Raw genomic sequence first — 15,292 nt, forward strand, 5'->3', positions numbered from 1 at the left:
ATTCTACAGGTAATCCATCCAAACCTGGTGACTTGTTATGTTTCATTGAAGCAATTGTATCAAATAATTCCTTTTTAGAGATGGGTTTATCAAGAAGAACCTTATCAACTTCATTTAATTGAGGGAATTCAATAGAGTCTAAAAAGTCCTCCATTTCATTATCTGAATTATTGTCACCACAGTGTTTTGTGTAAAGGGTTTGATAAAATGAATTAATTTCCTCCAGTATAGCGTGTTGATTAACAATAATATCATCATCTTCATTCTTTAATTTGAAAATACTTTTCTTCTCTCCAGTTCTTTTTTCTAAATTACAAAAATATTTGGAGCTTTTTTCTCCTTCTTCAGCCCATCGAAGTCGTGAGCGAATAATTAAACCTTTGGTTTCCACATCTAAAATATCATTTAAAGCCTGGGTTAAAAAATCCTTTTCATTAATAAGCTCATTGTTATTTAAATCAGCACTTAATTTTTTCTCTATATCTTCTATTTCCGCCAAAAGGTATTTTTTTGCAAAATCCTTTTCCTTCTTTTTACGTGTACAATATTCTATACAAATGCCAGTAATGGTGCACTTTAAAGAGTCCCATAAAATATTTGGATTGCAATCGCTTTTGGAATGAATTAATTTAAAATCTTCTATTTTGTCAATGATAATTCTACTAAAGTCTGCATCATTATGTAAATATTTGCAATTCAGTTTCCAAAATCCTCGGCCCCTTAGTGGTTGAGCACCTTTAAAATTTAATGTAACAAGGGAATGGTCGGATTGGATTCCTGGGATTATTTTAGATTGCAAACAATTGGTAACAAAATTATCAGAAACAAGAATGAAATCAATCCTGGATAACACTCTAGGTTTTTTTTGATGTCTCGTATATTGCTTCAGGTTTGGATGAAAACTGCGCCAAATGTCACAAAGATTAAATTCATCCATAAGTGTTATTAACATTTCCTTTGATTTGAAATTTGAGTGGGTGTCCCTACCCCCTTGATAATCCATGGGCCCCAAAACAGCATTAAAATCCCCAGCGCATAGAATGGAGGTGTAATCGAGTTTATCCACTTTACTGAAAACTTCAAGAAAAAAATTGGGGTCATCATTATTTGGACCATAGAGATTAACTAAAATCACAGGTACCTCATTAATGGTAACAGATAAAATCAGGTATCTCCCATCGGGGTCAATAAAAGAAGAGTTAAGGACCAATGACACCCGATTTCGAATCAAAATGGCTACACCTCTACTATTTGAAGCGTGGCTAGAAAACCATGCTTTTTCACCCCATTGTTGTTTCCAAAATTGTTCATCTGATTTAGAAGAGTGAGTTTCTTGTAAAAATATTATGTCACTATTAATTGATCTTAAGTAATGAAAAAATTTTCTTCTTTTGACATGATCTTGTATACCCCGACAATTAAAAGTAGCTAACCTAACATTCATGGTATATACACATAAATACACACCAAATCACTACACTTGTAGATGAAGATAACACTGAAATAAGAATTGTGGTCATAAAAACCAGTCCTATGTAACAAAGCTGCAAAATACTGATTGCTGCATGATCATTTGAAATTAAAAAAGTAATTGACATACATGTAGATGTAAGCATCATCAAAACGACAAGATTAAGACAATAAAAAAGAGAAAAAGGTTGCACGAGAACGAACGGCAAAGGCTTCAAATCATAAAACAGCCCAAACCAAAAGTGCAAAGGCATGCAGAACAGTTCTGAGCAGAAAAAAGGGTAAAGTGACTTTTCGAACTCCCAATCTAACTAGGAAAAGAGCATTCTGCAAACATATAACAAAAAATGTCTTGTGTTGTTGGAGTCAGAGGGAGAAACAGTAAGAATTACAGACAAAATGAAAATGGCACAGAACTTTTATACTGTTGTAAATTGTAACTGACCAGGGCCACTTAAACTCCACATCTTGTAAAATAAACTTAAATTACACTCTTATATGTTTAAAAGTTCACCCTCACCAAATAAAGGAGAGTTAGACATCTGTCAATAACATCCAAGTTACTGTCAACTAGCTTGTTAATGCAAGTTCTTTTGTACAGATGACATGAACGTACGGATGTATATTCTCCAAACAAAGTAAGAAACTTTCAAATAATGTGATGAATAAAAAATGTTGAGTGCTGTAGACTCCACGGTGAAATAGCCAGAAGCAATTAATTCACACCTACGTGTATCTCCATAGACCTATATAGGAATTCTTCAGCAGAACGTCATAAAACAAACATAATAATCAGGGATGAAACTGGAATGTCACATGAATGATATTATCCCATAAAAGGAGGACAGCAGAAAGTTAAGCGATGATCATCTTTCCATCTGGATTCCTATGACATAACTTGTCCGGAAAAACGAAAAAAGGCCTTTTGCCCTCTTCCTTGAGACGCTTGAATGAACCAGCCTTAGCTTTTCTGAGTTGGAGAACACGTTGCGAGAGATCCTCCGCAACGAAAACCTTGTGGTCTTGGTATAATGATGTAGTAGCCTTAAGCTTCTTAATGCAGGCTTTTCGGGCCCTCTCTTTCGCAGTGTAGGCGCCAAAACCTAAGTGGATCCTCCTGGGATATTGTTGAGAATTCTCCTTTACCTGGGGCCGAAATGATGGTGTACGGTGACATCGTTGAATATCCTTGATAACATCCTCAGGCACCTCTGCAAAACGCATGAAATCTTGAATCACCTTCCTGCAGTCTTCCTTGTTATCTGATTCCTGGATCCCAAAGACTACGAGATTATTTCTTCTAGAACGATTTTCAAGATCGTCTAACTTGCTTTCCAGCTTTCCATTCTCTATTTGCAAGGCCTGTACAGCATCTTTCATATTATCAACTTCAAAAGACAGACATTTGATCTTCTCTTCATGATCTGCGACTTTAAAAGTAAGGTCACCCAGTTTTTTGTCGAGAAGTGACTCAATACGAGCCTCTTGTCTATTCTCAAAATCAGCAAAGAATTGTACGAACCATTGTGGTGGCTTGTTCATTGATAGGTCGGCTACTGCCGCTGGGGTAGAGTGGGAAACTGATGAGAGAATGTTCCGTTTCGCTGGGGGGTCGCACACTGTAACGTTCCCGGCGGTTGCCGGGGAAGCCTGGTGAGGAACTGCTGAGTCCGCGTGCTCATTGTTCGACTTTAGTTTCTTACTGAGTGGCGAGTTATTCTCCATGATTACGCATAAATCTGCTCGTAATATTGACTATAAGTTTAACACAGTATCACAGAAGAGTTGAAATTGATAGAATTTACCGTTTATAAGTCACACATATTCGTCACCGGTGATAAAATTCTGCTCAAAACTGCTCTCGACGCAAATCACGTCCACATGCGAAACGCGGCCATTTTCCTCCTCATATATATATTTATTTATTAACATTTATTTCCTTCTCACCAGCACAATATAAAACACAATGTATATACATGTATACATGATATATGTAACAATTATTTCAACATAGAGTATACAGTAAATAATTCAGATACAGAAGGAGGCGAAAACCCGGAAAGCATAGCTTGAGTTGGGAACGCCCATAATAAATTAACACAGTTACCGAAAGAACATTATAGATATTATTATGAAAATTACATTGTATATAACAGAATGTTGATAGGAAAGAAAAAATAGTGAAAGGAAGAGAGGAGAGAATTAAGTATAGGAAGGCATGTTCACTTATAAAGAGAAAGTTACATACATGTACAGGATACATTGTACATGTACATGTACAGTAAATGAACATGATACAACTGTACATGTACATAAATGGTGTGTATGGTAATTATTACATGCCCAATAACATGCACATACAATCATTCAACTGTGGGAGGTGAATAATAATACTATGTGAGTATGTGGGTATAACTTTTAAACCAGATACATATTACATTAACTAATAAACATGTTTTTGTCACTATATGTACAGTTCAATTGGCAGTGGGATTGTGAGATATTCCAGTTATAGCGCGGGAGATTTTAATGAAAATTATTGTCATGTGCATGTAACTGTGGGGTGATGTCTTTAACCTTTTGTCTACTGAAACCGGGTTGTCCCTGTGTTAAGTCTATGGGAATGACAAAACTCAGTAGTCAGTGGGTTAAATGTACTTCCTACTCTAGCCCATCACAACATAGTTTACAAAGGTAAAAACAATCTTTAAAATATATTCTTAAATTGTAGATAGAAATAGAAAAATTACTGTTATATTTGGATGTTATTATTATTTATTTGTGTATTTTATTACAGGCATTCGCACCCACAGTAGCAGTATGGATCGTATACAGCCTCGTCATCACCATCGCCTTCAGTGTGATCAAGATCATAAGCTATCGCATGCATTTCATGTTCGACGTTGGCGAACCTGATGGACCTGCTAACACAGAGGAGAATGGGAATGAGAAAGCATCGGGTGAGAAGGGGGAGAGCGGGGAGGAGCTGGAGTCTAGCTCGCAGAGCAGAGACTTGGAGAAAGGAACAAATAGCACTCTCAGTGCTCATGGGCACAGCTCATCAAGAATTGGGTAAGGTGTCTTATAGAATGATTGACAGTCAAGCATGTTTAACATTTTTAAAAGTTGCTTGGCCAAATTCTTTTTAATGCGTGAATCTGTGCCATGTGCCCAGTACGATCTACTTGTATGACCCTAGTATGTCCATCTAATTCATTAAAAAATTAAAACCATTTGATATTTCAGTCCAACAGAGGTGTTTTTAGTCCTTTTTGAGAATTAAATGAATGGAAAAAAGTCATATCCCATACGAGAAACATCGCACAGAATCACATTACTCCCCTCTCTGCTGAGTTTACCCCAAATGACTTTGGACCCAATCTCAAAGATGTGTTTATTGTGTTTAAAAAACTCTACCATAAAGTGTATTAGAGTATTGGAAAAAAAAGATAAAGTGGGAAGACTGGCATTTGAACTTTGAAGCAATGTACTTTGTTGGATAATTTTATGACCACTTAAACAGAATGTCAAATTAAAAAATTAAATTGGTAAATGTCCTTCAAAAATAAGAATAATGATTTAAATGAATGATTGAATCAGCATTGATTTCACCAAACCCAGTATAAAAGGTAGTAGGGTACAGCTTTTCATGTTTTGACAATATAATATATACATGTACAGCATGTGTAATTAAATTATTCATCATTTCTGTCTCTCTTTGTGATTGCAATTCAGTTCATTCAGTGTCCCCAGGGGTTCACACCCTATTAACGGGGATACCGTGAATATCAAAACATATTTGGCACTGTGTGCTTGTAGGAGCATACACATCCATGGACATTCATCTATTATGCACTTACTGATTTTTACAAGCTTGAGCGATCATCTTGAATGGATGGCAGGAGAAGACATTTTTCTTCCTCTTTTCAGTAGGCGACAAAAATGTATTGATTCTGGAGATTCAGAATCATAACAAGCTTGAACATGGAAGGTTTCATTATAAAGTATTATGAGCTTGGCAGGCATCAGACGTCATCACTTTACAGACTGTTTTCTGTATTTAGATTTGTCTGGTTTTCACTCTTGAATAAACATGGTATTGAGTAAAAGAATTTTTCAATTTTTCTTTTCAGACTTACAATGTACATGTACTGTACTTGTGTTCCATGGTATTGCATTAAAGAAGCAGGATATTATGCAAAATGTTTAGAACTTTGGATTGGTTAGGTTTTAATTCATCAAATATCTTAGTTGAGGGTACTATACAGTTTTGTACATTTACCTACAGGTGTACATATTGAGGAAATGTAAACTTGATATGATTTCCTTCTTGCACATATTTAAAGGTTACTACATGTAGTATTACAGTGTAATGCAAGCAACGTTATGACCAAACTGGATTTCTTATAGCAAATTGAAACTTGTACAGTTATTGTACATGTTTATTGTACATGTACATACATGTACACTAAAATATTGATATTCAAGTTGATTTTCTTGCTTAAAAATGTATACCGGTAGTACAATCATTATATGCATAGTTAATGTACTTCAAATGCATATAATCAATCTAAAATAAAATAATGTTATAGATAAAAATAATAACCAAGGTCAAAGAAACATACATGTACATGTATATGTACATACATACATGTATGTAAGCTCATTTAATTATTCAGGGGGGGGGGGGAATGAAAGTTTACTAGTTTAGTTATTTAATACTTAAGGGTTTCCGGTGATGTAAGTTGTAACTTATAATTATGTTAAATGTTATGTATAAATTAAAAAAGAAAATGATTGCTCTACACGAATGTAGCATACTCATAAAGTGGAGACACCTATGTGCATGTAGAACATGTCTGAATATTTATACACGTTCATGATGTCACACTCTTTTAACCTGCGCATGTTCAAAGGCTAATTACTTTAGCTGAAATGGGCTAATCATGACTTGCAGATATACACAGTGCTGAGTCTTGTGTAGAGTATTTCTGTATGTGCTCCTCAGAAGATCACCACTTTTTGCTCTGGGTATGTTATTTACTCAGTAGTCAGGACTGCCAGACTCAAAGAAAATCTGAATTGCTCAGTCTGAAAGAGAAAACAAAAAGATGAATAGCTGTAGCTGAAAAAAAAGGGGGGGGGGGAATCCATTTGCATTTTCTGAGTCATTTTATTACCATTCCAAGGACGGCAGTACCATTATTGTACCTTTTTAGATTAATTGAATTATTCAGATATCAATCTCCTACATGTATGTGTATTGTCACATTATGATTTGTTACCATGCTATTCATCACATTTCAATACATTTCTTCCTGAGGATATCTGCTGACATCCACCCCATCTATCATGTATTATTGTACTACATATTTCATCTGGTTTCGTCACTTTTTTTCTGTCCCATCTTCATCTATCATAAAGCCATATTTACCTTTTCATTTTGTTCTCCTTTTTTAAAACCTGTTCTAGTGAGGACAGTGATGCTATTGAGATGGTAGAACTCAACTCCAATCGTCCTAACTATCACTCAGGAGTATCCAGCAGGACTAGAAGCAGGACCGCATCTTCCAATAAAAGCACCAAAGTGGTAATAGACATTTCTATTATGTATATCTTTAAGAATCTGAATTTTGCAACAAAAAGATTGTTGCTTCTAGTGTATCTCACCTGTTATACTATTTTGAGGCATTTTTCTCCAGGAAAAAGAAAGAAAACATTAATGCTAAATGATACTTGAAACATGTATTTATACATGCTGCTTGCTATATATTAGGCCTTTGTTATTCTGTATGAATGGCTCTTTACAAACTTTTCTGTAAGATGTTTGTTGTTAGTAAACACAGGGCTCTGCTTGTAGGTGTATTAGTGGAATATTTCTAGAATGTTGTAGTCGTTCTGAATTCTAAAAGGTCTACTTGTATTCAACCGTTTTTGGTTTTGAAATTTGCCCTATGAACATGTATGAATACTTTTATGATGTTACCCTTGAACAGACCTTGTACTGTATGAAATAACTAGATCTGAAAAATAAAACTTTTATATGGAATCTACGTATGTATGATCACAACAGTAAACTATTACATGTTTTTTATGCCACCAAACTTGAACGATAAATGATTACAAAGCCCCGACTACATATTGGGTATTCATACGTAATAAATGTACATGTAGATGTGCATGCATACAATGCATATAATGCACAGCGATGTACAGTAGCTGCATTTATACAATTCATACATGTACATTAGTTATACACAAAACATTTCATGTTGCATGTACATGTGTAGCTGTAAACATCAGTAGAAATGGCAAACAAAATTAGGCTAATGACCATTCACATTACGCTTGATTGAAGGAAGCAGTGATGTATTACCCAACATTGAATAACATGTATATCATTATCATACATACTGTACATCACATAGCCTAAAATATATAAAAATTATGACATGTATGAGTTTTGCCATACATTTGCATGTGGGTTTGACATATTTATCTTGATTGGTTATTTACATGGTTAGCAAAGATCTCTAGATTATTATTCAAAATTGGATTTTGAAATCCTTGAAGATTGTTGTCAGCTCTTGTATGAGATGGAAAAAATAACTTGGTCAAGAAAACATAATCCATTCAATAGATACCAAGATGTAAACAAATTCTGAATGAAGTATAAATCTTTGAACTAAATAATGATGATCAAAACAATTTGGGACTTTGTTGTTGTGCTTTTTTTAATAGTTTGCATGGTTAATAAGAATTTGTAAGACCTTTTTCAATCATAGTTAGAACATGTAGGTGGCATACCGGTAGATCCATTCTTACAGCCTGCATGTACAAGTATGTGGGTTGAGAGCAGACCAAGGACCCTGCACCTCAAACTCAAAGCTAATGAGTTGGAAATGCATGCACATTCTCTTTGCTTGTCTCTCAAATCACAATAATTGCTTGGATAGGGTGAATCTAATGCAAAGGATATGCACATCCACATTTTCATTCAAAGTCTGGTCCCAACCTACTTGAGAAGAGCTTTATTCATCATAGATGGGGCAAGCAGGGAAGTACATGTACATTTACATGCTTGTGTATGTAATAATACACTCAAAGGTTTCATGAAGCAGGTGTGGTAAACTGGTCCAAAAAAAAAAAACTGCAGCAAAATGAAATGAAACATTAAACAAATTGAAATGTGGTACACTACACATTTATGTCTCTTATAACACACAGATTTTAAGCAGGATTTCTTCTCACTCAAATATTTTTAATTGAAATAAAATATTTGTTATAATATAAGACAATATAAGACAATTATAAGACAGTTTACCACATCATGTATAAACAAGGCTGCAGGGTCATTTCTCATTGTAACTTAACTTTTTATTCACTCTTCCACAATAATAAATATAAACGGTTGAATGATCCCATTTTGCCTTCATGAGCTAACACTTTCACCCCCAATTGTTATATGACAGAATGTGGATGGTGCCTCTGGTAATGGTAACATTGAGGTAGAGGTACACTCTCAGAGAAAGGACCGATCAGCATGGGAGGAGACCCTTCTACAGGCCCTGAGCGCCATTGAAAGGGGTCACAGGGAGAGCAGTCCTACCAGTGATGATGGGCTCGATAGCAATGATCAGTCCCTTTCAGATGACTCTAAACTCCAAGGTAATACTAATACTGTATGCAAATTTTTGCAGTCACTGAGTTATTGGAATTGTTTACATTTTTGTTTATTTTTTGTTATCCCCTCGCTGACGAAGTCGGAGGGGTTATAGTAACGCTGCCGTCCGTCCTTCCTTCCGTCCTTCCTTCCGTCCATGCGTCTGTACGTGCGTGTGTCCGTGCGTCTGTAACGAATTTGGTTTCCTGAAGGGTATCAAAACACAGCCTAAGTTCAATTTCAGAGTATATAGGTCAAAGGTCATAGCTAATTAAATATGCAAATCTGGTTTCCATTCAATAACTTGAGTAATGTTCTACAAATTTTAACGAAATTCAATATGAAGGTACATGGTATCAAAATACATGTACAGCCTAAGTTCAATTTCAGAGTATGTAGGTCAAAGGTGAAAGGTCATAGCTCATTTAATATGCAAAAACAACCAAATTATATACGTGAAAATGTGGTTAACTTCCTTGCCTAGTAATATAATAATATAGTCCAATGGAGGTAACTTGTTCTGATGTATGTAGGGCATTTGTACCCTGCGAGGGGATGCTACGTTTTGCGTTGACTTGTTATATTTGATGTCAATGTTTTTTGAAAGGTGGGCCTCTTTATTTTTTTCTAGCTTGTTAACATTTTAAGAAGGTTAGATTATGAAATTTGTTACTTGTTTTCAAAGTGCTTCCTGTAAGCAGATTCATTATTGTAATAGCCTGTTTGTTCATGGTTGCTTTTATCCACAAAATTTGAATCTATGGTTGTACTCCGAAATGTGATGGAAAAATATGGGTAGTATATCAGCAATATCTTTCAAGTAATTATAATTATAGTAGTAATATTGTTTTAATGAATAAAAAACTAAATTATCACAGCCAGTATATGAATTTGATGTACCGTGCATCATAATCATTTCTTACCTCTCATATTGTAACGGTCTTGATTCTTGATATCCAAACAGGCGCTGGCGGAGGCAGTGATACCTCTGGTATTGCAATAGAGGAAGGAATAAGACCTCGCTGTGTGACCACATCGTTCCTAGAATCCTGCGGTACGTGATATCTGCTTGATCAATTCAGGCTTGTCAAAAATCACTTCAGGCATCAAGTGTTAGGACGTTGATGCTGTTTTGATGGAACTGCTTAGGATTAAAGACTTAAAGTTGTCATTGATCACCTTTTTGTAGATTTGTACAATTGTCTTCAATTATGTAAAAGGGGTATTTTATGCAAGACTTCGCGACTTTCCCTTCAGTTTTATCCTAGAAAATTGTATGGAAAGACATGTTCAGTTTACGATGCATAATGAGGGCAGGCACAGAGAATAGATCATGTTTTAATAGGGAATTGAGAGGAGGGAAGCAGATCTATAAAGGGAGAATATCAAATGCATGGATCTTTATGTACATGTTGGTTTGACTTGGAATAAATAAATTCAAGCACAATGTTTACATCTGGCAAAAAATATTTTATTTTATTTTTTATAAACATCAAATAGAGTTTGGATTTAAATTTGTATGGAATAAATTACACTTAAGTCGTTAAGGAAAGTAAATGAAAGAGAAAATTTGATAATATGGTATAATTGGTATTATTGAATGTAATTTGGTTGTAAACAAATAATGTTTGATCTCAATTTACTTGATCTCATAACAGACGAAACAGATGCACCATGGAAAGATATGGACTCATCCAATGACATCCGGGACAGAGCCAGACAAAAGTCATCCAAGGGAAAATCTTCAGCCAAGTCAGGCAAACACAGAACTAAAAGCTCTGGTATTTCAAAGAGTGTTAGTAGCCAGGGAGTGTCCACAAGCAATCGAACAGATGATGAGGATGGGAGGGACTTGTCCAAGTTGAAAGATCGTAATCAGAGGACTTCTTGTAGATCGTTGGAGAGCGATCCATGGGTGATGAGGGCCGATGAGCTCGCTTGGGAAGATGAACTCGCAATTATGGATCAGATATTTGCTCCTATGAAAGTAGTTAAGGGAGAGGAGTCATCGCATTCAGGTGACGAATCAGCCAAGAAAAGCGATGTGGAAGACGAGGAGGAAAGTATCAAAGAGAAGCCTCCAGCTACTAAAAAAAGTGACCTAGAAAAGGTTATTGATGTCAAGAAAACTAAAGGGAAAAGAATCAGGAGATCACAGTCTGAGTCAGACTCAGGACTGGATCAGAGTAAGATAATTGATTTCAGGACTAGTGGGGGTTTTACGAATCCCAGACGTAGCTCAAATGGGACTAGGGTAGGACCAAAGGTAATTTCAGTTGGACCTTCCCCTGGGAGCTCATCTGCTGTATCAGCTAAAGCAGAAGCAGCTGCAGGCGGGACTGGAACTAAGTCAAAGAAACATTCTAACAGTGATAAATCTGAGCGGAAAAAGCACCGTAGCACAGTTCCTATCTCCCCGCTGGAGGAGAACGATGCACAGTCTTCAAGAAAAAGCCGACACTCCAGTGGCCCAAGCTCATCTACAGTTGGTAGTAAATCTAAGCGAGACAGTAGCAAGGAACAAAAACGAAAGACCAAAGAGGGAGACAAACAACGAATACGTCACACGGGTTCTATATCAACAGCTGATCGCTTGAATAATAATAATGAAGTGCATGTGAAAGGGACCCACACTGAAGAACCAAAGCAACCGCTTTCTGTATCGTTATCAGAAGGAGGCTCATGTGAACCGTTGCCTTGTTTTGTTGTAGATGACTGTGAAACAAGTGGACAAAGTGGCTCAAGTAACACCTTGACACCAGAACATAGACTGCGGAGTCACTCTTCATCGTCCAGCGTAAGCTCAGGATCGGATGATAGCACTGTGATCTCAGAACGATCTGCATTTCTAGGTTCCTCTGCCACACCTAGCACAAGGAGCACATCAAGTTCAACAGGTCTGCAGTGGCTTTTTGGTCTAGAGGGAGAGACACCCAGCAGTGGCAGTAGCCCATCTTCATTTAGACGTAAGGCAAAATCTAATGATATTTCCGGTGTAGCAGACTGTGACCTTTATTTTTGAGAAGTAGTTAATAGAAGTGCTTGTAAAATAATGACTATCTCTGTTGTTCTTATGCATGAACAATTTTCATGTTCTAGATAAGGTAATCCAATGCAGATTTTTTTTGGGGGGACAAAACTTTTTTAATGTGAAATAACAGCCTAAGAGCTTGATAGGTTTTATGATGTGTGCTATTATTTTGCATACATGTGTCAGAAGTAACCTTTCTGAAAATATCTGCACAATCTACTGGTTTCTACCAAATGCATCGTTGTAAACATTATGACTGAATATTTTTGCTTTGTTGTACAGGTCAGCCAGGTCCAAGTGAAGACGTAGCAAGCACAAGCTCCTTTGATACGAGGAGCAGTGATCGATCTCAAGACAGGGCTAGAGAGGGAGCCATTCCAAAGCGTAGGGCAATTGTGGAGCGAAGTACAAGTAAGGAAATATTCAAAGAACTATTAAGATTTGCTATTTATGGTTCTTACCATAATATTTTCACACATACTTTTTGATATAGCTAACATTACAAGTGATAAAATGGGATGGGAAAATTATGTTGAGAGTTGATGAAATGGATTGATATTCGTCAAGGCTGCGATGGGTAGTCGAATGCTCGAGTACCCGCACGGTTGACAACTACTCGGGTACGATTTCTCGTACCCGAATATTCGGCCGCAAAAAAAAAAAAAATTGGCCAGGCCAACGCTTACCCGTGCCAGGGAGAGCGGCGGCCGCTGGCATGGTACCGTCGGTAAAAATGTTTCCCAACTCAAGCACTGTCAAACTCACCACTCTGAAACTGGGACCAAATGTCTGGATTTCTGTTTGGACTCGGAGGACAATGGATTATTCTGCCATCTTTGGTTTTTAAAACAGCATTGTTTACTGTTATTATTATTATTAAATCGGCGCCTTCAACTGCAACTCGAAGTAAAATTACATGCGTTTTCAGCGTTACTGGGATACTGCACCAATGGTATGGTGGTGGAAAAAAAATCAAAACAAATTGAAAAAAAATTATTAAAAAACATGGCGTCCGAATATGCGAGTATTCGCTTGTAAACCTGGGAGTGTACTCGGGTACCTCATTACACTGTTGTGCACAGCCTTAATATTCATAACGTTGAATGAGTTCTTAGATTTCTTTATTATCATTTACGTTAATGATAACTCATCATAATCTGATTTACTTCCCATTTAGAAGGGAGTCTATAGTGTTCAATTAATTGCTTTCCATCTGTAGCTAATAGTTGATTGAGTTAACCATAAGTTACGCCTGCCTACCTTGTTTTAGGTGAAGACTCTGCTCGATATGATGATCCCTATGTAGCTCCTGATGGGACTGTTGTTAGCAACCGTCTCCTAAGCAAGATGATGAGGAGGATGCTCAGAGAAGAATCCATCAGATCACAGCTAGAAGGAGCAGGTAATATCCAGACAATAACATTCTGAAAGACACAACCATTTGTGTAATAAGTCATGAGGGTATGTCTTGGGACAAAACAGAGCTTTTTTGTTCCTACTCGCTCACATCCCTCATTTTTATTTTCAAGTAAAAGACTTTTGTGTGGCAAGTGGACCAACAAAACAATTGGTGTTCATACTTTAGATTGATATAAAAGAAATATGTGGGCTTGGTCTTGGTAGAGAGGGTGGTATAGACACAGAGGGAACATTGAATCATTAAGAAGAGTTTAATGGCTGTGTGAGAACATAATTATAAAGATCTGTTTCTCAGGTGGGACAGAGGAAGGAGAGGGGATCTAACAGGATTGTGTCAATGTCTAAAGTGTGAAACACAAAAGGCATTACATTGGTGAGTGTATTAGACGTCTGTGTATCAGACATGAACGCAGTCAGGTTATTATCACACTCATTTGATTTTTTTTTTGTGCAGTGAATCCAAACTTCAGAAGGAGGAGAAGATGGCAAGCCAGATACGTTAGCTCAACAAGTGAATCCCGACAGAGAGTGAGAAATAGAAGTACCTTCCATGGCTCTACGGCTGCAGAGGACGAGACCAGACAGAGGCATGCATCAGACGAAAAGTCAAGACGCCATAACTCTGATTCCACAGGTTTGTCTTTCATTTCTTTCCATATTTCTTACATATTTCTCTACAATTTTGACATTTAACAAATATGTTTTGATAGTGGAGTCATTGGAAAAAAACACTACTTCTTCAAACACAACGTTCTTCAAAAAGTGTTCATCTGTCATGTGTGCTTACTTAAAATTGAGTTTGAGCTTTAACTATTCAAGGGAATGATATGCAGATTCAACAGGGCTATCTTTCATGTCTGTATCCTTATGATGACCATGATGAAAAGAATTGTAGTTACCAACTACTTCCCTTTATATTACAACCCCCACATGATGAATGATGATATTGCAGGCCTTGCGCTCTTTTGTTTTATATTATTCTAAAACTAACCATCATCCACTGTGATATGATCACATTTTTACTCTTATTTCAATTTTGTTATCAATCTCATATGCTAGAAGTATAGTAATACCTTATTCCATGTTATATTGGGTGTCTATATTATCAGAGTATTATGTCTAGTTCTAAATTGTCATCTTTGTGTTCTTCATGGTAGAATCGCCAGGAAACCGAGTGATGATCCCCAACTCATCTCCTCACAACCAAGCCTTGACTATGCTGTCTAGGGCAGAGGGCAGGTACCTAGCTACCAATCATAACGATACATCTCCTGGCTCGGTACACTGCTTCCAAGATGAGCATGGTGAGTGTCTGGAAGGGACTAGACTAAGGGTTAATGGTATGGTAGTCTCTATTCTCATTGGTATAACATTACATGACTGGATATTTTGTTATATTATACTGCCAATATGGCACTAGAAAGTTGTTTTAATGAACTTGTAAGAATTGTTTAGAGTTGTGCCTCTTGCAATCGATTTTGAGGGATCTCTCTAGTTCTGTTTAGCTCTAAGATTCATTTAGCAGAATGTTTAATGAAAAATTGATAAAAAATGAGAAGGATTTAAGAATTATTTATTTTGTTAGCATCTTAACTTCAAGGGTTTGGTACTGAAAAGATTCCCCAAATTGTGTTTGGGATAATGGTATAAGAGAAAATTAAATAACTCTTTGTAGAATTTGTTGAACTGACACGAGGGATTTTCTTGTG

The 15,292-nt window shown here is 36.5% G+C and overlaps 1 protein-coding gene across 1 annotated transcript in view; it reads left to right on the forward strand.

The window, feature by feature from the left end:
• Nucleotides 1-15,292, forward strand: part of LOC579498 (pecanex-like protein 1) — a 107,739-nt gene that overhangs the window by 24,709 nt on the left and 67,738 nt on the right. The window contains exons 2-10 of the mRNA XM_030998327.1: nt 4,268-4,542; nt 6,943-7,060; nt 8,943-9,138; nt 10,098-10,187; nt 10,792-12,099; nt 12,447-12,575; nt 13,435-13,566; nt 14,038-14,217; nt 14,741-14,887. Coding sequence (XP_030854187.1) covers nt 4,268-4,542; nt 6,943-7,060; nt 8,943-9,138; nt 10,098-10,187; nt 10,792-12,099; nt 12,447-12,575; nt 13,435-13,566; nt 14,038-14,217; nt 14,741-14,887 — 2,575 coding nt within the window. The remainder of the gene's footprint in view (nt 1-4,267; nt 4,543-6,942; nt 7,061-8,942; nt 9,139-10,097; nt 10,188-10,791; nt 12,100-12,446; nt 12,576-13,434; nt 13,567-14,037; nt 14,218-14,740; nt 14,888-15,292) is intronic.

The sequence above is a fragment of the Strongylocentrotus purpuratus genome, unplaced genomic scaffold, assembly GCF_000002235.5.
Source record: "Strongylocentrotus purpuratus isolate Spur 01 unplaced genomic scaffold, Spur_5.0 spur5_scaffold_5, whole genome shotgun sequence".
Lineage (NCBI taxonomy): Eukaryota > Metazoa > Echinodermata > Echinoidea > Camarodonta > Strongylocentrotidae > Strongylocentrotus > Strongylocentrotus purpuratus.